This window comes from Haemaphysalis longicornis, unplaced genomic scaffold, assembly GCF_048455015.1.
Source record: "Haemaphysalis longicornis isolate Haplotype H1 unplaced genomic scaffold, Haemaphysalis longicornis Haplotype H1 scaffold_2, whole genome shotgun sequence".
NCBI classification, from domain to species: Eukaryota; Metazoa; Arthropoda; class Arachnida; order Ixodida; family Ixodidae; genus Haemaphysalis; species Haemaphysalis longicornis.
The window spans coordinates 19,762,177-19,789,496 of record NW_027526295.1 but is presented as its reverse complement, the minus strand read 5'-3'; the positions used below and the strand labels follow the sequence as shown (position 1 = coordinate 19,789,496).

The window sequence follows — 27,320 nt, the reverse complement described above, 5'->3', positions numbered from 1 at the left end:
CGCTCCTCAGACTGCTGTATGATACGGGCAAGCTCTTTCGGCTTTTTCGTCTTTGTTGACCCCGTACATGGATACCGCACTCCGCTCAAAGCTGGAAAAGCGAACGAAAGACCTGGCCGCATGTGTGCTGCCTGGCCGTGCCTTTTCGCGGTGTACATTGCTGCAGTTGCTATCGGCGGCACGGGACTTTTTTCGGCGGCGAACTCGCAGCCGAACGGGGAGGATCGTGCACCCGTTCCCTTTGATGCACCGCGCACTGTTTATCCCAAAAGCCGTCTCAGATGGGGCCCCGCTGGTGCCGGGTCTTATTGTGTTGCGGTGGTAATTCCTACCGGCGGCATGTGAAAAAGACATTTTAAACCGACACAGAACCCGTGCACAAAACGCGCCAGATCGGATCGCTTTATTAGTAACCCTGCGAGTCATTTCGCGAAACATCTGGGTATGCATTAGCGTGTCGATACTGAAAACTTATGAGACGCTCTACTAAAACTCGCCTCGCGATGTTTACGTAGCGGGATGCAAAACGTTAGCGTTTAGCGTCCACAACATGGCGGCAAGTAGCGCGAGGTGGAGGAAAGATTTTTTGCTTCCGATGAACCAAGTTCTTTGCCCCTGTATTTTTAAATTCGTCAAGTGGTTAGAACGTCGCCCTCACGCAGCTCTGTAACGTCGTAACATCGCTGACTGTCCGAACGAAGCTTGTAGCTAAGCCAAGGCAGCGACCGAAGCTGTGTGTGTGTGTGTGAATCGCCTCCTGTGTTGTGGACGCGTTCGTTTCGCGATTAAATGTGACGTTGTGCTTCTGCGGGTGGATATTGCTTCCCATGGTATGTATTATCTTTCTCGAGCGACGTACGACTCAACCTCGCGTGGGGTATGTGCAGTGTGCCTGGCTAAAAGCCTTCTTCGCTTGCGCGCCAGAGTTAAGTTCCCCGCAGACCGGGCGCGAGGTGAATGCCGAATTTACGACGCGCAGGAGGAGGCAAGCGATCGTCTCTCAATCTCGGTTCAAACTTGCAACGCATGTTGTGACGTTGTGTTCGTTCGAAACGCATCTCTGGATTGTTTTAAAGTTAAATAAAATGTATGCGTCAAACCCGGGAATTCGGCTCAGGGCGTTCTCTGCGATTGCACGAAAGAAGTGCCTCGGGGCTTCGAGGCTTTATTTACGGTACGTGCTCACGTTAGATAATATCCATGTCGTGTTATGGCCGTGTTGCATTCAATACAAATGGTTAAGCGCTTGTTTACACTTGTTTCGCTTGTCGTAAATGTCCAAGCACTCCGGCACTCCGCTGGCAGATCACCCGGCGAGCCGACGCACAGCAGACGACACATCTCTTTGCCGGAAGTGCGTGAAAAAGCCGCCCAATAACAGGATGTCTAGCTCATGACAAACATCTGGGAATCGATGACGTAGACATGTGAAGATGCCGGCGTAGAAAAACACGGAGGGAAGGGTGAGAAATGGGTGACAAACTTTGCAACAAAAGTGTGAGCTTTGCGCTGCAAGTAAAAGAGTAATACTTGGCACAGCTGACCTTGACGACCCAATCTAACAATTGCGCTAGTTCATTTAGTGTGCTCAAAACGCCGTTCAGGGCCCCTTTAAGAACAGTACAATAAGTGGCGGGCTTTCAGGGCAAGTTTTGAGCTCCGAAAATGACAAGGGGAAAAAAATGAGCAGCAATTCAGGTTGGTTACGTTTTTGAATACATAAGTTAGGCAAAGCGTGAACCAAAGGTAAAGAAAGTTTGCAAACTACATGGGCTTCCTTTGCGGGAACGGAAGGCCACACGGAATGTGCGAAAGTTAACTTAATGCAAACAGGTACACAATGCCCTGTCGCACACATTCGTACAGGAACGTTGCTGGAACTGCTTCACCTGGCTGGTTGCCCGGTGAACGTAGCCCTTCCCTCCAGTTCGAGCGGTACAGACCCGATCGTGAGCGACATTTTAACGTGGATGCGTGATGGTCAACAGCGCTACAAGGTCCTGCTGGCAAACATATCGCACAACTTCATCACGGACCTGTTGAAGCCGCTGGTGAGCTCCTCCTGTTATTTAACTCAAACCAAACGTGGCTTGCACCGCCCAGAAGTTGGAACCGCCTCCTCTAGTGGCATATATTTTAACGCACAATCTCCACTACGTATATGCATGTATAGTGCGCGTTAGGCTTGTATATAGGGCAAGCGAGCGCACGGCTCCGGTGCGTGCTGACGACATCTGCTGATAGTCGCTGTGTTAGAGATAGCTTGCCACTGCGCGTGGGCGGATCTCGGGTGGGGGCGGGCCTCATTTCGCATAGGCCACTATAATTTGCAGACGCCACCACCCACGAGGGATGCTGATCTTCCACAGTGCCAGTCATGAGTGGTGACAGTCCATATGGACGCGTCCTTTGACGCGATGCTGTCACCGCAGGGAACTGCGTGTATTCTGAATCGCGCGCATACCAAACGAAAAGCACGCACCAAGAATGCGCTGGAATGCTTTCGGTACAAACTTTTGTGCGATTACGTAGCTTTCTGTGGTGATAATCTCCGGTGTCACCGTTTACGTCTGGCACTACTGCACACAAGTGCATGCACCTCGCGGCTAGTGGCGTCTGCAAATTTGATTGATTGTAGGGTTTAACGCGCCGACGCAACGCAGGCGATGAGACGCGCCGTAGTGGAGAACTCCGGATTAATTTTGACCACCCTGGGGGTCTTTCACGTCTTCCAAAATCCCGTACACGCGAGCGTTTTTGCTTTTCGCCTCCATCAGAAAAGCGGACGCCGACTGCAAATTTGAGAGGCCCAAGCTAAACGACGACCGGCCCGAACCTTCCTACATCCACGCACCCACAAAGGCAAGCTATCTCCAACCCCGCAGCTATCACCAGACGTCGCCAGCATGTTCCGAGGCCGCGCGCTCAGTTGCCCTAGACAAGCGTGACGCGCACTGTACGTATTTAGATAAAATACTGTGTATCGTCGAAAACCTTCGCGGAGTATTTTTTTTTACGATATATGTGTCTAGACTCCCCTCTTTTCAGTGTTTGTTGTCGACGACGACGCCGCCGTCGGGCCCCCATAAGTGTCTCGTCGATACTCCGTGGGGACGGTTGTCCGGATCAATGTCTTGCTTCGTGAGGTGGCCCGCTGCAGCAGCCGTGGTATTGACCTGCTGCCTTGCGGTTTCCGGTTTACGCTCAAGAATTGCTGAAGAGACCGTTGCGTTGCACTGTACTGTTCTGTTTAATGCTTTGTTGCACCTGTTTGGAATGTTAAGCATTGTATAGTTAAGCATTGCAGTAATTATCTTGCTGTACGGGGGAAAACAAGAACGATGTCGAGTAGGCGCACTCTCAAAAACGAACATTTCTGGAGACACTGAAATTCTCTTACGTGCTTTGGAAGCGAAAACCTGGAGTGTTGTTGTTATCGGTGCTTTTTATATGCGTGTTCACCTGTCGATAAAGCAGCCACACTATTTTACCGCCTTTATTCCATCTTTATCCAAATTAATTCATTCATCCTAATGTTGTTAATTCACCTTTATCTATCTTAATATATCCTAGTTCATACTGTTTCGTTTAACTCTACCATCATTCATCTTAATCCACTTTGTTCCCACTGTATTCTAGCTCAATCTACCTGTCTAATGCTAGCATTTGTCTACGTAATGCATAATGAATGGATACATGTTTGCTGACAAAAATAAAGTTTGAGTTTGGGTGTGTTCAAAAGCTGTGTGCCATGGGAAGTGCGTGAAGCGCCTGATATACTCATTTTTTTCTTCGCCGAGGGCGTGAGGTGGGCCCTTGATGTATGCTTCGTTCTATTTGTGTGTACTATTTTACTCTAATCTATTCTGTTGCGTCGGGGATGGGCGGGCTTCCTAAAAAAAATTTGTCCAATTTTTTCCCCAGTCAGCCCGCATTAGCGTGCTCCAAATACAAGTGGAGTGGCTTAAAATATCCGTCTTGATTTACCCTAATATACCGTCCCTCACCTTAATACAACTTAGTTGTTGCCTTATTACCCTTTCGTCCCTACCATAGTTCACGTTAATCTGAAATATTTTATCTTAGTCAACCGTAGTTCATCTTGAACATTGCCTTAATAACTATTGCTATGAATCACTAACGAATTACGATTCCAACCTAATTCATTTTATGCCATCCTATTTTACCCATCCTTATTTTTAATACAGTTGAACCATGATTAATTACCTTTTGCAATGGCTAATCACCTCTCGTGCGCTGCTGACCGGCTTTTGGTTCGCTTCCCAGCTTCCTTGATTTACTCCGGGTTTCGCATCATTCATGTACACGCCGGGTCATTCTGGTTGAACCTTTAAGTGAGACGTGTGAGGCACCATTTAGAGCCCTTGGTATTGATTGTGGGCATAGTATAAAGTTCCCAGGAATTACCGTACCAGCAATTCATCCATGTTTAAATGCGAGCTTGAATTTCTGGCACTCTGGCGCACTGGCCCTCGGCCCGCTGTTACGGACGCAAAATTCTTCTCAGGGCCATAGCACGCCTTAAAAAATTCAATAGGCCACCTTCTACGCCCCCCCCCCCCCCCCACCCTACGTGCTGTCGTATATTCAGCCGCGCACGTACAAGAAAACTGAAGAGGTGGCGTTTGGAATGCGCAACGTCTGGTAATAGTCGTGCTGGTACAGTAGCTATATTCAGCAGCGTCCTTCGCGGTGCTAAATAGAGGTGTAGGCGTCTGTTGCTACCACAGTTGTGCCTGTTTCCTAGTAATCATAGCAGAAACATTTCAAAGCAACAGCCTTACGTTCAACCTAGAGATAGAACCTAACGTTTTCAGCCACACTTTGGAGGGTCCCAGTCGCGTACTCATCACGCAAGCTGCAAAGTAAACATTGCTGCGTACAGAGCACTTACAGTTCCGTAGAAGCCCTGATCTAATATTTCTGCGACACACTTTGCTGCGCTCTACAATTCTTCAAACTACTTGGCAGGGTAGCTACTTTTGTATAACTAGTTTTTCTGTAACAGGCACAGTGGCTCATGTAACATCCAAACCCGAAAGAAATCACTGAAACTCGTTCGTTTGGCGATCACAGCAACTTTTTTTCTGCCGCTACTCAGTGGTGCTCCTAACACTGGTAAAGTTCAATGGCTTAGTATACAGAAGGCAGTGTATCTTAAAGCCTTCTTGTTTTGAACCTTTGAAGAAAATTAACGTTGCCATAAGTTAACCAAACAGCATAATTATTTTATAAACAACATTGCAAGAACCCACTTTGTCCCTCAGTTTAATTTATGCGGTAATTTAAATGTTATCGCACCAATATAAGGCCTAATAATACATCGAAGTTGCATGTCGTTGGGCTACGGTGACATCTTTCTCCGAAAACAGAAACAGCGAACGCTGTATTCGTGAGTTGGTCTTGATTGTGTAATACCCATGGCAAGGTTCTAACAGCGTGTACGTTCGGCGCAGGGTGTGAGGGTGGATGGCGTGATAGTGCCGATCTGACCAATGATGCCTCGCTGAAAGAGATACCCATGTTTTGCCCCTCGGAAACATGGGCAGATGTACAATGTCAGGCTCATGGTTACACGTGGCCGTGGGGGGGGGGGGGTACCACGGCTGTGGCAGAACTGACTGGAAACGGGGTATTGTGCGCAGCAGTGAAAGCGGGTTTTCCTGTCTTAAGGTGGAACCTGCGGCTTGTGGAAATCAAACGCACAACTCTGGTAGTGGTGCAGGCCTGGAATCTCTTTTCCATCTCACACAATGTATATCACGTAGTGCCAGAGTTGTGCGTTTGATTTCCACAAGCCGCAGGTTCCACCTTAAGACAGGAAAACCCTCTTTCACGGTAACACGAGTCTCCATTACACCAAGGAGGCTCCCATCAAAACTGACGCCGGCAGCTAACTAAAACATGTATCAAAAGATTAGCGCCAGTCTCTCAAGAAACAAGCAAGGCATAGATTACGAGCAGGAACGAACTAAAGTGGGTCCTAATTAGAAATAAAACCCAGTGTATAGCACCTAACTACACAAAATGTTTAGCTGATTATCGAAACACTTGCTGGGCGTCAAAATAACGCTACAGCGTCGCACATTGTAGACATATACGTAGATGTCAATTGCAAGTTCTTTTTCTTTCTTTTGCGCTGCATCTCTGATTTTCGCAGACTCCCTTGAAAGCCCAAGTGCCCGCTGTCTGCCACCTGGCTCTTCCTGAATACTCCACTCTGAAGACACACGATCCAATCACGGCCTTCCGATCTCTACAATGCTGTCGTGCGCTAAGCGTTGGCTTTGGCCCGCCTGATGTGCCCAGGGAGCTCATAGTAAGATTACGCTTTGCTGTTACTAGGCAAAAGAAGTCGTGCGAGAATACCGATCAGGCTGCATCGATAACCTTATGTCATTTATGTCATGTGATACATTGCGAGGCAGGTGCGACAATTGCGTAAATGACAATGAACTTTCTACGGGCCAAAACTGCTTCACGAGCACTCCAGACGACTGCCAAAAGTTTCTGTAATAACATACAAAAAAGACAATTACTGAACGTATGCAGTCCACTATGCTTTCGGTGAGCGGCGGCGAAATATTTTCCGTTCCGTTTGTGTAAAAAGTAATGCAACTGGGACCGAAATCCAGAGCATGTATACAAGAATTTGGTATTGAGAATCTTCAAAAAGTAGTAGTAGTACTTTCATATTGAATACGAGTACCCGCGGTGAAAGTAGGGGGGCTGGGTTATTAGGAACGGGGGAGTGTTGCACAGGGCCTTATTAAGGTGGGGGCTACGGCAGCTGCAGCCCCGGGCCCCCAGCTGTCAGGCGCCCCTCTCGACCACAAAAAAAAGTGCTTGAGTGTGCTGGCTGCCCCCATCGAAAGTTGAATGTAGGCCCACCTTCACACCGAAGCTAACTCGCGACAGGTGGGGACGAGCGGGGTGCCCCGCGCGTTATGGTTGACAAATTCCGATTCCATTTCTATTTAGTTCTTACTACTCCTCCTCCTTGGTTTCCCGGTGTTGCTGAGAAGACGCCTTGGACCAAACGTCGTAGGTAGACAGCTTGACGTGGTCTAAGAAGCCACATAAAAAAGGCCCCGAGCTCGGCTTCGGTCTTTTTCGGCATAGGTCGTTTCGATATTCGATTCGGAACACAGACCTCTAAGTACGCGGACGTTTCGGCGCCCGCCCTTCCAATCAATCAATCAATCAATCAATTTATTAATATCTCCAAATGATACATGGGGGGTTATATACACAAAATGTATAAGAAAGGGCCCAGCCTGCGAATAATGAAATAATTACTGAGGAACATTGTAAACTGTTTAAAGCTGAGGGGCGTTAAAGGCAAGTATTGACAAAAATAAGCAGTACAGGCTGAGATATCTGCGTACAAAGTTTCTTCCAGAAATTTTAGTAGAGCGCTTGGTAAGGAAGTTAATTTCGGCAGTTCACTAGACACACGCATACGTTCCGACGTCGGCGAGGGCACCAAACGAAGAGAACACAAAACCCGAAACATAACAGAGAAAAGCAGAAGCCTCATTCATTTTACACGTGCGCGCGTTAATTCGCGATTCAGGAACCATACCTCTGTTTTGGACAATGCCACGGAAGGGCTGCTGACACAGCCGTCGCCTTCTTCGCCAATGTGAAATGCCTGGAAGATTTCTCGTTGGCGTTCGCTGCTTGATCTGCGCAAAACCTGTGTATTTTTGTGTGCTGGAGTGCACATGCACATGCAGCAATGGTAAACGTATGGTTGTTTAAATGTAAAAGATTGTGTAGGCCACTTGTGAGGTCGTTCTGCTTCAACCCGCGCCTCTGTGGTATCTCCTCTGCAGGCTGTCTAAGCAACAAGCGATGCGGGTGCTACACGTCCGCGCTACTCCTTTCGTAGCGCAATTTCTATGCCCTACTCGTGTGGACGCAGAGGCTGCCGGGCCAGCTCGTTCCTAGCGGCTCACTTCGAGCTGGGGAATCAGCAGGTCTAGTCGTCGTGAAGAGCTGAGATGTGGACGCCAGAATAAGTAAGAACAACGCCTGTTTCTTTTAGGGACGATGAAAGCTGTGTCCACTTAAAATCGCATCCTGCGGCGGTCCCTTCGATGCCGTCCTGGAAAGGGACCTCCGCCGCGACTCGGGGACGGTACGCTGTTTGTCCCAGTGGGCGCTTTTCGCTTTGGAATGAGCCGGTGGAGGGCCCGGAACAAAAGGCGGCCCGCAGATCTGGTCCCGCTTGGGCACGGCGGCAGGAAGATATGAACCCCCGAAGGAGTGCGAGGAAAACAGTGGACGCAGCAGACCTATTGAGCACTCGAAAGCGAGAGGTCGACCCAGAGTCACCTCCGTCGTAGAGCCCGAATCCAGACACGGAGCTTCGGCGTGTTTCCACTGGCAGTGACGACCATACGACAACCCGACCGATCTACAACGAACTACTGGCTGCTGTAACTGTTGTGCGGCAGCCGACGGGAGCAGCAGCGCTTGGGTGCGCAGGGGCATTGTATCCCTATTAAACTTTTGTCGGATGCCATTTCTCGTACTCATTGTTGCTCTCCAACCCGAAGGGGACCCCCTAATGTGTAACAGCCTGCCGACTAGCAATACCATTACAGAGGCGCAACAGGCGTTCATCGCAGCTGAAAGCTCGACGCCCATGCGCAAACACGCGCATGAAGCGGACCGCTCTCCGGCCCAAAACACCACATTTTTCTTCATGTCGTCTTGGTGCTAATCGTGCTGCGATAGGAAGGTTGCGTTGCGCAGCAAGTCTGAGCCCCCCCCCCCCCCCCCCCCAGTCCTCCTTCACAAGCGGCGCTTGTTCTAACCGCCACGTGCTTTCTCGTCAGCGCGGGTAACCTACAGGATTTTGGCCCGTAAGCCGCGGCGGCTACCTGTTGGGCAGATGTCTGTGAGTAACAGCTGCCTGCGCGGACGTAGTGCCCTTCCAAATATGCAGGTGGAGAACTGGAGGGGCATTGTACAGACAACAAAATGCCGACGTTTTGCCATCAAGAAGGGTTTTAGCTGAACATTCGAGCTAGACAGCTTCCCGTGCTCAATCGGTATATTCTTTACTTGCCGTCACGGTATATAGATTCTTTACTTCCCGTCATCACATCAACAACATCACGAGTTCGTCACTTCGGCCATAATCTCCAAAAGTTTCAACACCATATCCATGCTGAGCCCCCTGCCAAATCAGCTAGAGCCGGGCGATTTGGTTTCTGATCGATGCTACACTTCCGAAAAAAAAAAAACTTTACTGGTTACAATTTGCAACAATACATACGTCCTGATGATTTTTATAGGTATAAAACTAAAACTTTAAAGGCTTAATAAAGCGTGCTTCTTGTAACAAAATACTATCCTGTACTATGGGGTGTGCGGGGCGACCCGCGCCTCGATTAATTGTGAATTTCTGATGGACCGGCATCCACACGATACTAACATTTACGACTGATAAAATGTGTTATATAATAGTACGCATCAAGCCAAGAAATTAGTTTCCGGAAACTATAAAATTAAGTACAATTATCACTGATCAAAAAGCCTAATATGGGCTTCAAAAATTTAAGCTTAATAAAGCGGAACCATTATCATCATAATTATCATCATCATCATTAGGGCCCCAAGGACGCAGTAGCCCCGGGCCCCAAAGTTTCCTTATCCGGCACTGGTGTTGCAGTGTGTTGGCTATAAAAGTGCACTACTTCCTTTACGAAAAAAACAATAAAATTGTGTCCTAAAATATTTCAACGGTTCGAAGACAATTTCCTAGATGTTAATCGAGTTAGCATTGGAGATATTGTCACGAAGTAAAACATGACGCAGTTGTCTTGAAGAAAAAACAACGTTATTGGAGAGCGAAATTCTAGGCTAGTGGTGACAGGGCGAAACATTCTCCCTATCAAATGAGATAACCCGTGCGGCATAAGAAAGAAAGAAGCAACACGCGCTTCGCTTGGGACACCGATGGCACAGCCCCGCGCAGCTGGATGGTACAACCAAAACATAAATAAACAACTTCAATGCGTGGTTCACGGCAATATGTTTTTTTTCTCACGAGCGCCACCAGCAAGTGAACCTGAAAACATCAATGGTCAGGCGTGAGCGGAAGTAAACGGACCACGAGAGCGGTGGCCAAAACTAATCGCTGCGCCATCTGGTTCAGCGGCGCCTCCTCTCGAGACCGCGCACAGCGCAGGCGCGGCCTAGCAGTACAGCACACATGCCGCTATCGCTCGCTTCTTCGCGGCTACTTCTTGCTTCGATAAATCTGCGCTGGGTGAATCCCGCCGCGCAGTTGGAGGAACACCATAGAGAAACAAAAAAATTAGAACTGAGGACACACGGGCTTATCGCGGCCGAATGGCTTGACTCCTAGCTGCGCCGTCCGGCAGTTGGCGCAAGTGGTAAAAAACAATATTATTAAAATTAAGCTAACACAAAATATTATGATTGTAAAATTTTGTTACACATTAGACTACACACTTTTATTTATGTAGCAAGTTGAATGACTGTGAATGTAAATTTTCATGGCTTCTTTGTGACAAGCCTGGCCAAGCCGCAAGCACAAGCCGCCATTTGGCTCTTTCCACAGCGTTTCCACGTGCGTTTCTGCAACCTCGTGCTAACCTCTGTTGTGGAGAAGGAAACTCCTAGTGCTTTCTTTGCGACATCAGATTTGCATCCTGAACTAAAGGTGAGACTTTCTTTTTTAAAGTGCTGGTGCGGCGTATGATATTTACGTTTCCTTGTACTGCAAACGCTGCGAGCACTGCGTAGCCTCAGGGAAATCAGGCATATCTAGTTCTGCGTCTTTAGGATAAGCGCTTTGGAAACGCCCCGGAAAAGCGTAAAACACCATTTTTTTAGCCGGACGTAATGATATTTCAGGCTAGTCGTGCCGTTTCATCTAGCGCTGAGGGATGTCAGCGGTACGCGCCCGTCGTCGCACGTAGCGTTTACATGCCGCAAACGACGGCGGTAGTTGCGGAAGTGGCCAGCCGGCAAGCCGGCGGTCCGTAGGCGAAGCAGGCGTTGTGCGCTGTCGCTGCACTGAATTACGTGAGCCGTACGCTGCGTTGTATTATAATAGATAGCCATTGCTGGCTATGCCAACTGTTACTGCTATTATTTATTATGGCCGTGATGCACTGCAAAGCCGTCCGGGCGAACGTACGCGACGAAGTAGCCGTATCTGCATTATTTGGCTTATCTGGGCTAACCAGCAGCCGTACACTCGTCGTAAAGTTCTACACATGTGTGCAATCCAAGCTGCCTGCGTACCAAGCGAACCCACTCGCCGACGACGCCGATAGCGCGCGCGTCGCTTTGCTTTGGCGCGTCAGGTGCGGTAAAAACGCGTCCTTAGTCGGAAGATAACAGCTTCGCTCAAGGCGGGGTGAGTGCGCCGTGAATTGAAACCTTCAAATTTGGTCTTCGTTCTACATCGTATATCAAGTCCGGTATCGCAGGCATTGCATAAAACTGTTCCCCACTTGCCGTTTTTTCAAGGGTCTCCTCTTTTTTCTCTAGTCATATTTTGGCTAGATTCATAAGACACGTATTGCGCAGATTGCACCTACTCAGTCGGAGCTGTGTGTGTTCTTGCCATGTTTTTCAGTCCATGGCCCCTGGCGGTCATCAGTACGACGCTGACTGCTGCTTGCCATCGTGCCCACACAGCGCCATAATATACCTTCGCCAGGTGCCCGTTTTCGGGAGGCGTTTCTTTCGCGGGCCCGTTGGGCAACAGGTTTGTTTAAGCTTCGTATTACGTTCAGTTCGCTCTCGCTCTTCGTCCTGATTTTACAAAAAAAAAAGGGGGATTCAGGCTATATGAGCAGCATCATCATTTTTGTTAAACCAAACAATAGCTGAATTGCATTAGGAATGTGCCTAAACAGTGTTGCAAAATTACAAATACAGTCAAACCCGTTTATAGCGAACTGCAATATGCACCGCGATTAGTTCGATATATCCAATAGTTCGATATAGCCGAACCCGCCTATAACGAGCTTATTGTTACGAGTTCGCAATCCGCGGGAGCCCCCCACCCCCTCCCCAACTCCGCCATCCGCGTATGCAGAAACGAACACAGTACCATTACCATACCAAAATTACCAGACCAGCCATTACCAGACCAAAATAATCCATTTATTGCAAGTATCAAAGCTACTTTCGACCTTAACTGCCCAAGTCGCAAAAAAAAAACGGTGATTTTTGTTTTCACTTTCGTTTTGGCGGCTTCAACTAGCATAGCATTCTCTACACGAAACATTGTTTGCACCAGTTCGAGTCCGTGTCCTCAAAAATATAAGAAGCACTGGCGGAGCACATCGACTGCAGAAAGCGCTTCATTATAAGCGTCGGACGGATTTCACTGGCGACATCATCGGGAACGTTGGCGAGCTCTTCCCACAGTTCACCGATGCGGCTGTCTTGGTCCGCACTTACTGACTGGGCAGGTTCCGTCGCGAGTCCCGTGCATCGGAAACCGTTCCGGAAAGTATTGGGCGTCACGTCGCTCCGTGCGAGGCGCAATGCCTCAGTCGCGGCTCTTGCTCCGTGGTCGCGGTCAATCCCCATCTTAATCGCCACTCCGAGATGATGCATTTCGGCGGCCATTCCAGGCGCCCAGAGTTCGATATATCGGATGTGAACTTCGTTATAAGGAATATGTTTCCCATGTATTTCCGTAACTGAATTATTTTGTTCGATATATAGCATAATTCGCTCTATCCGGGTTCGTTATAGCCGGGTTTGACTGTACCCATATTTTTAGTGCTGCTAATAGCTTGACACCATGATTGCTGAATAGAATAAGAGAACTTATGTTTTAAATAGGTGGCATGCACTGGAGGCAATACTTGAGTACTAGTTGCAGTGAAATTTACAGACTGTTCGCAGGTCATGTGTCATTGCAAACAGTTTGTGTACTATATCACCTATCACCTGTGCAGGTCTACAGGTGCCCTCAATACAGAGCCAACCAGCCATCTTCATTCGTCATACCAAACATGGTGTAAGGACTTCTGGCACAGGACTTCATGAATCCTGTCCTCGCACGACTCACAAAAGTTGCCCTGCCAACTGTTCTCTCAGAGTTATTCAGCTGAATGAATGATTGCCTGGAAGGCTGATTGCTGCCTTATTGATGCTCCTGATGCCATGTACCGCAACAGTATTCTATCTATTGAACCTTGCCATTAGTACCCGAAAATCTAACGCAAGTCTCGGCACTCAATGAGGCGTGACAACTGAACAGCCTATCGTTGACTCGTTGACAGAAGGAACAACTGTTTTTTATCTCTGACGTGCCTGATCTCACTAAAACCACTCACAACAGCGTCCAGTCTCCAAACACCATTCGCAAATTATTGTTGCTGCTAGCTGTAATATTGTGAAAACAGTGCATCCACGAAAACCCTTTTACATTATGAAGACTACCAGGGTAAGAGGTCATGCTAAAGGTCTTTTGTCACCGTACGTTCCGCGTGTTGTGGGAGTCACCTAGATGAAGAAAACCATGTTGGGACCTACGTTGTCATATGCGCTCGCAACGTCCTCAGCAAGGATGCCTGTCTTAGCTGAGAACTTCATGCTGGACTTGTTTGGGAATAGTTTCCAGCGCCTGTCTCGTCTACTCTGTTTCTTTGTTCGTGTTTCTTGTTGCGCTCCAAAATATGGCTCTCTTGCTGCGACTTAGAAGTTTGTCGGTACTGAGTGTAAGCCCTCAAAAGAGAAAACTTCAGTCAGGTGGTTTTTTTTCTGGCGAATTGTGCACTCGTATCGTGGCAAATAGATGCACCTGTTGTAAGTGCAGTGTACGCCGACTGTGTAGTGGGGTGGTCCTTTTCCGGAATCTTTTTTTGGGTGAAGCACATCATGCAAATATACGCTGTGCTCCCATGATGTGCCTCGTAAATCAACTTGCACTGTAATACTTATTTTAATCAGGCAGATAAAATGTACAATGCCAGGCTGAATACACATATGTGCTGTAATCTGCGAGTATATAGGCGGCACAGACATTTTTAACCTCTCTCATAGCACATGGTGGATTGTGAAACATACCGGATGTAAAATGTACTGAAATAGCATTCCTCACTGCCTGGTGCCTCGTTGTGAGATGCAAAGAATAGTAATGTCATGTTCAATTGAGTATTTGTGCGCGGCACGTTTGAAATTGTGCTTGGCTGCGTGTTCTAAATGGCGAAAATGTGGCGCGTGGCCCCACAAATGTCGCGTTACCTTATGGTAGTCTGTAATGTGCCACCATTGTCTCATACACAAGCGTATACTCCTTCCCTGTTTCTTATATTAGACTGTTCGTATTGACAGCGAAAGACACGAATTTGTGTGCCTTAATCGAGCCTGGAACCTGTCGTTTGACAACGTACACGTACTATTATGAGCAATATGAAAGGGAACACGGGAACGCATAGAAAACACCCTCAGACCCAGATATGCGTGATACGCAGCGGCCGCCGTCGGAAACAAAGTGGAAAGGGGGACGCTGTTCTAACAACTGTTCCCATTCCCGCTGTGCGTCTTATCGGCTGTCGGACGATACCATATTATCGGCGAAATGACGTAAGCTCCTGCTTTGTAGAAATCTCATCGTGGTGGGAGTGCCAACAGTTAGTGGAAGAGCGCCCTCCTTCTCCCTTTCATTTTCACAGCGCCATCCGCGTATCGCTCCAAGTCTGTTTCGAGGCTGTTTGCCACGCGTTCCTGTGTTCCCTTTCATATTGCTCATAATAGTACCTAAAATATCCCCGCATGGCCCTGTGAAGGCGACGCTTTCGGAAGGTAACCCGGTTTCTTGGGAAAATGCACCCGTGCAAGGAACCAATAGGAAGTTGATTTTTTTTCTTCTTAACGTTTTTTTCGTGTGAATATCCACACAAATGTGATTTCTGTTCAGTTACTGCTACTGATTTGAAGTTGCCCCGAGGCAATAGACCTCATTAGAGTTCATCAAATAAGCAAGGCCATCAAAGCGTTTTTGGTAAACGCGGTGCGAGTGTTTCCCTTCTTTCACACCTTAACTGGAGAAATTGCGAGTCTATAAAAATTATCTGTGGAGATTGTGGTCGTAAACAGTTGCAAGTATCCCAGTGTCTAGATTTTGTTATGGTTGATACTTTTGTATGACTGCAACAGCGCACAGAGTCTGAGGGTGTCTTAGATACAAGTAAAACTGTAGATGGCTGAATCTTCTGGGTTTTCTCCATTTTCAAAACCATGGAGAGTAAATCTTTGTGTTCTTGTGCTACCTTTATTTTGCTTTTTTTTTCATTCCTGGAAACGTATTTTCCTTTCACTACTGTGTATTGTCTCTGTTGTGGTGTATTACCCAGTGTTTATTATTATATGTGTGTTGCAAAGAATGATGACAATTTCAACTTGTTCCGTTTAGTGACATTCAATAAATATTTTTTCTTTATAACGTGTCTCTTTTATGTGGTTTGACAAGATGTGAACACACGACAGAATTCTTAACCAACTGTGAATGGTACTGTAAATTGCAATTTCACATTTCAAAAAACAAAATTTTTTGTTTTGTGTTAAAAGTATGCGGTCACTAAGCCTGAGAATGATATATTCAAATAAACACTAATTAATGCATGAAAGCGTCCGAATACCGTACCTATGCCTGTCGCCGTGAGCAGCGCTTTCTGGCAATTCAAACTACCCGCCAAAATCAGTGTCCACGAAACCGAAACCGAAAGAGAACGTACGAAAGTGAACGAATTTTTTTTAACCTCATTGGTTAGTAGTTTGGCTACCCGGTCGACGCGCTACACTACACTACAGTCATTTGGCCGCAGGGCTCTATAGGAGTGTCCACTCTTTCTAGTATTTCTTTCTCTATGGGAACACTGCCGGGCACCGCCCTATCATTGAAAATGATGCGACTCACCTGATATGCGGCAATGGTGCTACGCTGCCACACATATGGTGGTGTGGCTGCGTTGGACACGTAGCTTTTTTTATTCTTTGGTATCACAAGGTCGCAGCGGGAAAGCATTGCAGTAAATACATCCGAAAAAATGGCCAACCAACGCGGGTGCTTTCTCTTAGCTCAAGATGGTGTACGGGATACTTTGCTTGTTTTGATATATTTGCGCCTGATGCAGGAAAAACTTGTCGCCTACTGAAACATTATTTTTATCACAGAATATGGAAAAACAGCGCTAAAACTGGACAAAGTATGTGTCAAGACTGGGCGCTGACTAACAACAACGAGTTTTATTTCGCCGTGGCGGAATATATACCCTCGGAAAACAGGAAAAGAAGAGAAAGGGAGACAAACAATCAACTGATCTACAAGACGCATGTGCGAGAAAAACTTTCATTGATCAAGGTATCTATGTTCTTTTTCCAACAATTCAATGGATGCCTTACTGACAGACGAATCACCCCGCTTGTGGATGACATGTGATTCGTAGATTTCTCTGGAACTTTTTCCTTTATACTTTCTTAGCACACGTGTCTGCTCGAAAAGTGGAGTACATTTACGATCTGCGCACTCCGCACAATGGAGAGCCAAATTACTGCCAATTTTATTTTGCACTTTGTTCGCGTGTTCTCGCAGCCTATCGTTCAGACACCGCCCTGTTTGGCCCGTGTATGATTTACCACAGGACAACGGAATGTCATAGACTACACCAGACGAGCATTCAACGAAACGCTGGGCGTGGTTCTTCAAGCAGACCTTGGTGCCAGTTCCTTCCCCGTTTACTCTGGCGCAAAACCCACTTAGTTTGTTTGGTGCACTAAACACAGCGGTCACTCCGGCTCGTGCGGCATCCGGACCACGTCTGCTGGAAATATTGTCCCCGCTCGAAGAAGAATTTATTGCCCTTCACGTCGGCCCACTCAAAAATCGTAAAAAGAGGCATTGCCACCTCGGCACTCAGGAACGCCCTCATTAGGTCGTGCTCTCATCAAATGGGGGTCAGCTTTTCCGCGCAAGCTGAGAGGTTGCCAAGGGCTGGTTTCCCTGAACATTTGTTGTTCAATGTGTGTGATACCCTCCTGAAGAAAATACGCAGCCAAAACCCTACAAAAGAACGCCAAGTGATCGACCGGAAGAAGTTGACAGTGATCCCCTACGTTCATGGTGTTTCCCACCGGCTAAAAAAGGCTGCAGCACGAGCCGCAGTGACTGCTGTGTTTAGTGCACCAAACAAACTAAGTGGGTTTTGCGCCAGAGTAAACGGGGAAGGAACTGGCACCAAGGTCTGCTTGAAGAACCACGCCCAGCGTTTCGTTGAATGCTCGTCTGGTGTAGTCTATGACATTCCGTTGTCCTGTGGTAAATCATACACGGGCCAAACAGGGCGGTGTCTGAACGATAGGCTGCGAGAACACGCGAACACAGTGAAAAATAAAACTGGCAGTAATTTGGCTCTCCATTGTGCGGAGTGCGCAGATCGCAAATGTACTCCTCTTTTCGAGCAGACACGTGTGCTAAGAAAGTATAAAGGAAAAGTGCCAGAGAAATCTATGAAGCACATGTCATCCACAAGCGGGGTGATTCGTCTGTCAGTAAGGCATTCATTGAATTGTTGGAAAAAGAACATAGATACCTTGATCAATGAAAGTTTTTCTCGCACATGCGTCTTGTAGATCAGTTGATTGTTTGTCTCCCTTTCTCTTCTTTTCGTGTTTTCCGAGGGTATATATTCCGCCACGGCGAAATAAAACTCGTTGTTGTTAGTCAGCGCCCAGTCTTGTCACGTTCTTTGTCCCGTTTTAGCGCTGTTTTTCCATATTCAGTTATGTACCAGCAAGCCCGCACCAACACACTCTTTCGATCACATTACAGTGAATCCTATACTATTTAGCTACCACAACCCCTTACGGGGCGTCACATAATCCCGCAATCTTTCACATCACACCTCGTTATAGCACTTAAGTTTTTGCCAAAGACACCCACCGAATCGAGCATAGCAGCTTTTTTGGGACCAATGTGTCGGTGTGTTAGCGTGCTTGGGGCAGTTCATAGGTTTCCCATAAATTCAACGGCTCAAAAAGAAATACCACATGGGTGATTGGTTAGGTGAAACACAATATATCTTGCTTTTGGAGCATTCATTAAAACCAAAAGGCAAGGACATCTATTAAAATCAAAAGGCAAAAATAGCGACCACTAATTCATTGGCAAAATGACTGCATCCAGCGAAGCTGATGTTTCCACGTTGCTTTGTTTCGCAGTTTAATAATCTGTTCAAACTTATTAAGATGTAGGATATATAAAAAAACGACTAAAATTGTTTTCCAATTTTCACGAAGGTATTAAACAAATTAGCTCAAAAAACTAAACGGAATCATAGCCGGCCTACTTTTGTGTGATCGATGAAACGTGGAATTATCCTAGCAGGTAGAAATGTGGATGCTGTAAGACTAGTTTCACAGTCGTTTCCGCGAACCTTGTTAGGCTGCTCGAAAGGGTTCTGAAGCAGTACCCTCATGTAATCGTATTCAAACTGCTACTGCTAAATATCTATGCGGCCGACTGAGGTAAACCTCCCCGCGATTGAGTAGTCGTTGAAGCAGTCAACCATAGTATCATTTGATTTTTAATGGTTTTTGAAGAATGCACTTTACGAGCTAGAACTGTTCACTCGAACGATATATTGACAGCCGCAGACATTTCTAAACGTTTGTAAGTCCAGCGTGAGCTAACTAGAGGGAGTACGTGACACTACTCACAGTGGTCTTTGAGGTCAAATATAGTGCATTCTTTTTTTAGATATCCGTATTCAAACGCGAGTTATAGTTATAGGGATGTGGCTTGGATGCAATGCGTGTTATGTCCTACAGAAGATGGCGACACGAAGTACCCCAGGTTAGGTACCACCAAGAGCTTTCCTGTAAAATAAGTTTGTTTCGTTAAAGCAAGGCCCATATTATTTTATTTTAAAGATGCGCTGCAGTGACTAGAGCGATTCCTTCCTTTGTGATCAATTCTTTACAGACAAGCATCTTCGCATGCCACAGAACACAGTCGATTACGTCCGTGCAGCGTGTAAATTTATCGACCTTTTTTGGTCATTATCGTAAAGCAAGCGACGCAGAACGTAATGTATTTTTGTACTTTTTATGGTGGTGATTTCCAAAGTAGTATAACACTCGCGGCTAGCCAGTGATATGGTTTCTGTCCTATGACTGAACAGAAACATCCATACCAGTAGACTGCTCTGCTCTTGCTTTGTATTCTGCTAAAATGGTGTCACGAGTGTCGCACGAAGAGAGACTTTATATTATAAAGCTTGCGACGGAAGGGGTTCCGAAACGCAAAATTTGCCACCGCACCCGGATATCGGGAACTGCGGTGAGCAGAGTAATCCAGGCTTTCCGCGATTAAGGTGGGCGGGTGGAGGACGGGTTGAGAATACCGGCGCCGGCTATCGCGGAGCTTGATTGGATGTATACGGAGCACCCGAGGTCTTTTTGTTAAGTAAAGAAGTTTCTCAGTTGAGATATGTGGCCTTGTTGTTTGTTCCGTAGCGTGTTTTAGATAAACATCTTCGAGTTTCCGCATAAGAGTGACAGAGTTGGTCCCATGGCTACTTGTGTACACAACGATTAACTGTCTTTGTGGCCGCTCAGCGGCCCAGTGTTAACTTTGATAGGTCCTCCCCAGTCTCTGTTGGGACGTCTCTTTGGGAGGCGGGACTTTTGTAATTAAACTTAAGTGTATGGCGTTGTGAGGGAAATGTGGCTGCCCGTAGGACTTGGGACTTGCCCGACCTCTGATTTTTCATGCCAGTGGTACCCAGCCGGTGACGTGCTGAGGACTCCTTCTGGGCTTGCAAAAGTTGTGGGGGATACCACGATGAAACATGGTGATACGTGTCCTATTGTCGCCCAATGAACCCTTGAAGCCAAAGTCGCTCATACACATATCTCTATGCCCATCTTTTGAGTGTGGCTTTTCTGCATAAGTGGAACGTTGTGCAAAAAGCCAGCTTTGAAATTTAAGCTGTGCGGAGAAGTTATTGTAACACGTCATGCGGCAATTCCACTTTTTTTTAGTTCGCGACAGAGTTTGCGGAAAAAAAAAAAGAAATGGGGGAGTATCGCGGAGGGACCCACGGAGTCCGAAGTGTCTTTAAGTTCCTCGTTTTGTCTGCGCCCCCCCCCCCCCCCTGAAAACGACGCCCCTGTGCAATGCTTTGTAAAATATTACGTGTGAATAAACTTGGGTGTTTTGAAGTATACCGTCGTTTGTTTTCCGCATGCCGCCAAACATAAGCTAGTAATCTTTTTATCTTCAATTTTCGACTGACCGATCCCCCTTTGGATCGAATCCTTCAATTTCAACTCGTGTCAATAATATTTTCAAATGCAAATAAATCTAATGGAAAAATGTAGTTTCCATGCGTTTCGATAGTCGTGGGGAATTTAAGGCGTGGTTCAACGGTGTATCAAATCGCAATATAGTCCTTGAACATTAAATGATGTGTCGGCGCCTCTAACTTTAAAAAAGTGCGAACCTGGATCTTTCGGAGCAATTTCGAAACGGCACATATGCAGCATACGGCAAACGAAGTTTCATGAAGCAATGCAGTACATACCTAAGCAGAGCAGTTTTTGTCAAAAGCTTAGCATGTAAGGTTAGCATCAATACTTTTTCGAGTTCACTTATATTCTCCGGAGGCTATATTTCGCCTCTATCCTCAAAACCGTCAAAGATGGTGTATTGTCTTATTTTCTTCGACTGCAAAGTGATTTTTTAGATGCAGAGCATCTGATTCACTCGTCGTGTCCCTCCGGCGTCGTCGTCATCGTCGGTGTTATCCACCCCTCCCCCATTCTCCTCGCCGCGCCAGCTGCGCTCTCCGCCGCTCACCCCCTCTCCTCTCCGATAGCGAACACTCTCTCGCGAGGGGCATTGGATTGGATTCGATTGGATTGGCTTGGATTAAAGTGGATTGTGTTGCGTCATAGCCGCGGCACGTTGCCTCATAGCCGCGGCAGACGCGCTGGGGCCGGCGCATGGGCACTACTCTCTCTTCCGCGGTTTCCTCTCCTTCGGGCGCGCTGCGCATATAACCGGTGTGCCGTTCTCCGGCGAAGCAACATCCACGCTTGGCTCAAACACCTAGAGTCCACGCCGCTTTACAAGTACGCCAACGTCGTCATCGACTGGGACCGGCTTACGCAGTCCCCTCAACGTTATGCGCGCTAGAAAACGCGGTCCCTTCGCCGCTCCGCCTATGCGTCGCATCTACACAAGGGTTCCCGCGAGGGGAGGTGGGAGTTTTTTTCTGCTTCATTTTATGCTTCAATATACGACGCCTGAATTGGGGGGGGGGGGGGGGTGCAAAAAAAAAGATACAAGCACGAGACAGTCATCAGCGCGCCAGCTCTTCCAGCGCAGCCGCGTTGCCGCCGATTGCGCCAGCGCGCCGTTTCCACAGGCGTGTTGACCAGCAGACAGCAAAGGGGCAGCGCGGATCCCCTGGCGTCAATTTATCGGAGCGTGAGACAATAGCGAAAAAGCGAGCGATAGCGGCACGTGTGATGTACTGCTAGGCCGCGCCTGCGCTGTGCGCGGTCTCGACAGCAGGCGCCGCGCAACCAGACGGCGCAGCGATTAGTTTTGGCCACCGCTCCCGTGGTCCGTTTACTTCCGCTCACGACTGCACGTTTTGTACTTCCTTGACGTGCTGTTGCCAGTCTGGTTGGTTGAAGTGTTTTATCAGAGCGAAAGGGCTTATTTCACGCCCGCTGAGACCAGTCCCGGTATGTTACTGCTGGAGAAGGTTAGGTCAGGACAACGGAAGTACTAGCGAACACATTTGGTGTACACATAGGCGTATATACACATTCGCTGTTTGTAAACAAACATGAATGCGGCGAACGGTTCGCCCCGGGGTGCGGCACTTCCGGTAATGGTTTCTAATGGTCGCGGCCGTCACGGCGGTGTTTGCCTGGTGTGTTTGAGTTTGTTTCTGCATTATTTCTGGCGCATTCCTTAAGATGTGTTTAGAGCGATGTCTAGCGACTACATGGCTACTACTGTGACAACACTATTAACAAAGTCGTAATAATGAACGCCTCTTTTTCACATAAGAAGGGGTGTGTACGGTACGCCACTTCACATAAACGGAACCTACGCTTCATCACACGTATTTTAAGCTGCCTAAAACGGGCTAGTTGACCCACTCAAACGTTTGGCACACATCACGATAAATCGCGTTTTACTGCGCCTGTGTCACCATGGACAGTTTTGATAGAGAGCGGCGGCGATCGGAACCGGTCGCGATCTAAGGTGTTCAGTGTGACTAAGGTAACAAAACGTACTCATTATGTGATGAACCAATTTCATGAACCAAACTTTCACGTTAACCCGCCTACATGTAGTTCGCGCTAACACCGAGAGGTAAATTAGCTGGAGTGCGACGATTTCCATTGGCGGCAACACGACAAACTATTAGTCAGTTGCTCGCACCGATGACAACCCACTCGCAGGCGTCGCTCTCATAAAAAGCAAATGTAACGGCGCCACTGTAATTAGCAACAAAGGGTGGGCAACGCGACGTACGCTGTGCGGCGATTCATGCGGAGCGTGGCTACTTTGGTGTCCCGAGTGTTGTTTCAAACAGTACACATCACTGATCAATAAACCTCTAAGTACAAGGAACACCTTTACAATGTATTTTCGGCGTTAACCGGCTTTGCTATCCAACTAAAGCGTCACCGCTGTTACTGTTATGGGTGGAACACGACGGCGTCCGACGTGTTCCTTGTAATTGGGGACCTTAGACTAACGTCTGAGCATCGCGTCTGTGCAATTGAAGCATACGTTGGGTTAAGATAAATCGAGCGCTACAAATGAGGACAGAAAAAACGAAGAACGACGAGACAGGTGCGCTACTAACAACTGATTTATTCAAACGAAAGACAGGAATATAAGTAGCTTGTCCTCAAACCAACAAACATACACAAAGAATAGATCCTATAAAGATAATATAAAAACCAAATAGCCACAGCTGAAGACCACAATCACACCTTTTTATCGCATGTTGTCTAGGATCCGTGTCTCCTTAGAAAACACTGATACTGATGCTTCACTGATACAGCCTCCGCTGTTTTTTTCGGATAAAATACGCTTCGCGCAGCTCTTTGCCTTTGATGAAGTGGGCAGAACAAATGTGCGGGCTCTTTTGGTTGTCCAGTTTTCCCGCTTGATCGCTGCAAGCCAGGCGTTCCTTCGGCCTTCATCTCTCGGGAAACAAAACGTTCTGACTTCCGATAGCAAATTCGTTCCTGAACGCAGACTGCATCCCAGCACAACACAGCAGTGTCCGAGTCGCGAGCGCTTAATCGGAATAATTTTATCCGCCAAAGACATCAAAACACAAGCAGCCGCCGCCACCAACGCAGGCTGAAACCACGGTAAAACAATGTAAACAGGAAGCTTTCTAGTGAACGTTTCAGGTGAGCACACAATGTTGCCAGAGAACGGCGAGCGCTGGCGTAACCGTGTATAGATGTGTCCTGTGCATCATTCGACAAATGCGTCTTTGCTTCAAACCTGTTCACACCCTATAAAATTTCAGTTTGCCACCAGCCTTAGTTGCGTAGCACTATTGACGTGTGGGAAATGTAAGTGGGCACTCAATGAAGACTCGAATGAGATGAAAAAAACAACAACAAATTATTCATTTCATTTATTTGATTTATTATTGCCAGCAGCGCCACAAGGTGCAGTACTGGAGTGGGAGGGCGGGGAGCGCCAACCAAAAGGAGTTGCTGAATACACAGTAGGCTTCAGTCCACAACGAAGAGGCAGTTGAACAATTAAAAACAAGAACAAATGCAACACTTTCTGTGCTTTAACGAATATACGTAAGCTTATACTAGTGGATTAAAGACACGCTTAAACAGAGCCTTTTCTTGCGATGTTTCTGCAGCCCAACGCAGTAAAAAGTCTATTCTGGTTTGCGCGTGCTGATGTGAGCAAAGCAACACAGAGTGGGAGCTTGAGTACAAACTACCGCCGTAGGCAGGAAGCACGTCACACTCACATTAACATCACAATCACATTAACGTTAACATTAACATTAACACTCACATTAACACTCACACTCACACTCACAGTTAAAACAACGGTGCTGTTACACACCTCATAAAAGGAGTAACCGTTATAACTTCGGAAAGAACTGTACTGTAACGGAACAAATTTCGAGATTGACGACAATGGGGACGATGCATACAATATGAATTATCATTTAATTTACTAACGGATTGTTTTATTAACAGCAGCCGTTGACGAATTCAGCCAGAAACCCATATAATAAACCAATCCATAAACGTAACGACCTGACTGATAAGCGTAGAAGTGTGGCGGTATGTAATGTTACAGAAAAACAAAATTGGCAGAGTCATCCGATATACCAAAAGCTATACTACGGGAATAACTGCATAGAACATGCATAGAACTGCATAGAACCCTAAATACTTCGAAACCTTACCAATAGCACAGAGTTAACTAGATACTGGCCGTAATAACATGTGTGCAGCCAGGAAAGAAAAAAAGGTACGGTTTCAAACACCGTTGATGATATACTGGACAAAAGACAAATTTTACGCAAATTTGTGCGCTTGAGGCCACATCGCGGATAACTGTTTTGGAAGCACAGGCGTCAGACGGCACGCTGAAATTGTCACTCCAAAAAAACGTGGCAATGGCCCTCAAGAGAGCCATTAAGGAGACAGCTGCAGGTGACAAAGGAAGCGCGGACGATGGGGGGACAGGTCACAAAACTGCTTAGAAATATCTCTTAGAAATACATATTACAAACGCATAGCATGCATTGCAAAATGCAGACCTAACTTCAGTTTCGAAAACTGGATGTCAAAGAGCGCAAAAATACTGGTCTTACCCTAAAAAAGTAATACATAAACGCATAAAACAGCCCTTTGACGTACACATCCTTAGACGAGAAGCCGCCTTTAATAAATGTTCCTATAATAACATACCCTACTCATGTTTATAAGCGGAGAATATAAAAAAATGTGAAATGTGCCTTTGTATTTGGCGTTTATAGATTATGAAATGCATTCGACTGTACTCACAGCTTCAATAATTGAAGCGTTGTGTGATCAAGCTTTGTGTGATCAAAATACATACGACGGGTGTACGAGAGGATACTTCTACATAAGTCAACAAAGAAGTTTTAAATGAGGGATCATGTCAGAGAAGAGATGCAGCCTCTCATGGCGTCCTACAGCCAGCTTATGAGGGTTGTTTACAAAGCGTTAATTGGGAAAATCTTTGTTATATATTCAGCCACTTTACAAGAGTACTAGAACAATTTAGCCAGCTGAGATTCGCAGATGACTTGGTTTTGTTTGATCAGACCCCTGATAAGTTGCAGGACGCGGTTCGATAATTGTATTCAAATTTTTACTTGCTTGGTAAAAAGAAACCCAAAAAATAACAGTTTTGCATTAGAGTCGCGCGACGGGCGCGCCTAATGTAAGCAACAAAATACTTGCAGAGATAAGTAATAGCTATGCTGTGTGAATTGTTAGTGGTTATCGAAATCCTGAAAGGCGGAAGAAATAGACAGAAGGCTGCACCAGGTGTGCCTTTGTTCGTACAGTGACGCAAGCTACCTTGCTGTTGGGAGGGTCATCTAACGCGAATGACGAACAGTCGGTGGACCACCCGCGTGACAAACAGAGTGGCAAGAGATGGCAAACAAAATAAGGGAAGGAAAATGTCTCATGTAGGCATGAAACAGAAGAGCTTGTGGTCAAAGATGTGATTAGGAAAACATGTGTGCAGGAATCGTTAGAAACCCCTAAGAGAAGGCTTCGTCCTCTAATGGATACAGTAGCCTCTTGATCATCATGACTTTTCAATAAGGAAATTAAAACCAGCCTGATTAAATCCTTCCTTCTTAGCGATCGCAAAAAGTTGTGTGACATTTATTTGGGACAATGTGTAGTTTCTGGCGGTGTCCGAGTGGACCAATATATCCAGGGGCATAATATGTATCAAGTTAACCGTTACTTGCCGTAATAGTCGTCAATCGGTCGGTCGGTCGGTCGGTTGGGCATACACTCTTTATGGGTATACACTCTCGCGGCAGTATGACCAAGATGTCGCGAGGCGACAGCAAGAAAAACACAATATATTTGTCCTCTTTAAAATTCTACCTAAAGTAAGCAAAACACAGTAACCTAAGCAAGCGGAAAAGTTCGTCGTCTTACCGAAAGGCAGCGCCGCGATGCATAGTTGGGGTCGGCAAAAAATTTCTTTATCACCATTAAACTATTTGCCAAATTTGTTCTCGTAGTACCCCAGCCAGTACTCTGCCTTAGCGTCGTCCACATGAGCTAGACGACTTTGCACTGTGGCCGCGCATCTCTGCTCCAGGCCTTGGAACAGCGCTTTGACGGCGGCGCAACGTGGACGCTGTACGCAGCTGGCGATTTCACCCTAGCTTGCACCAACTGTGGATTCCTGCACAAGGAGGAACACGGGTATCGCCATCTTCCCAACATCAGCGGCACCCACTTCTTCATCAGCGCCGTCAACGTGAGTGCTTTGCTGGCGATGATGTCACCTGAAGTGCGCGAGTTTAGGCAGCAGAAAGCCGTAATAAGCTCTCGTGTAGAGGCCGCATCACGCTGAAATGTGCTCAAAGTAGGTTGCTTGGCGCAACTTAAGCTTTAAAACTCAAGACTTTGTACCGGTTTTTTGCGAGAATCGCATTATGAATAACTTCATGCTTGTACGTGGCCCAATTATTCGGAAACCTGCTTTTCTTCACCTCTTTTTGATTAGGAAGACGCGGAATTTGAATAACTCGAGAAGTGGTAAGTTATTTTGCTGTATCTTTCGATTTCGACATATAGATCACTGATAAATCTTTGATATTGAACGAATGGACAAATATGCAATAATATCAGAATGGGAAATGATGGGCTCGTTGAAATAAGACAGAAATAAAGGTTGGCACTGAAGAAAAACATTGGAAAACAAAGGAGAGGATGTGGTAGGTCATTGAAACGGATAGGGATTTGGGAAGACAGAAAGAAAGTGGAAAAACAATGCCCGCCGGGTGGGATCCGAACCCACGAAGAACGATGTGTCAGTTCACCATGCCCACTGTAAATCGCCTCACACTTTTTCCGGAGCAGGTTTTGGGGTCCCGAAAGAGCCGGATCCCAGTGTGGAAAAAAATTGCCTCCAATTCACGCTGTGAAGGTGGTTGGGAAGAATGTCTTGCTGGGCTAGTTGGTGAATAATTGCCATG

General features: G+C 46.8%; 1 protein-coding gene across 1 annotated transcript in view; it reads left to right on the top strand.

The window, feature by feature from the left end:
• LOC144167857 (glutamate receptor ionotropic, delta-2-like) overlaps positions 1 to 27,320 on the top strand; it is a 67,641-nt gene that overhangs the window by 4,717 nt on the left and 35,604 nt on the right. Inside the window, exons 4-5 of the mRNA XM_077697009.1 lie at positions 1,928 to 2,051; positions 26,438 to 26,599. Of these exons, the coding sequence (XP_077553135.1) occupies positions 1,928 to 2,051; positions 26,438 to 26,599 (286 nt within the window). The remainder of the gene's footprint in view (positions 1 to 1,927; positions 2,052 to 26,437; positions 26,600 to 27,320) is intronic.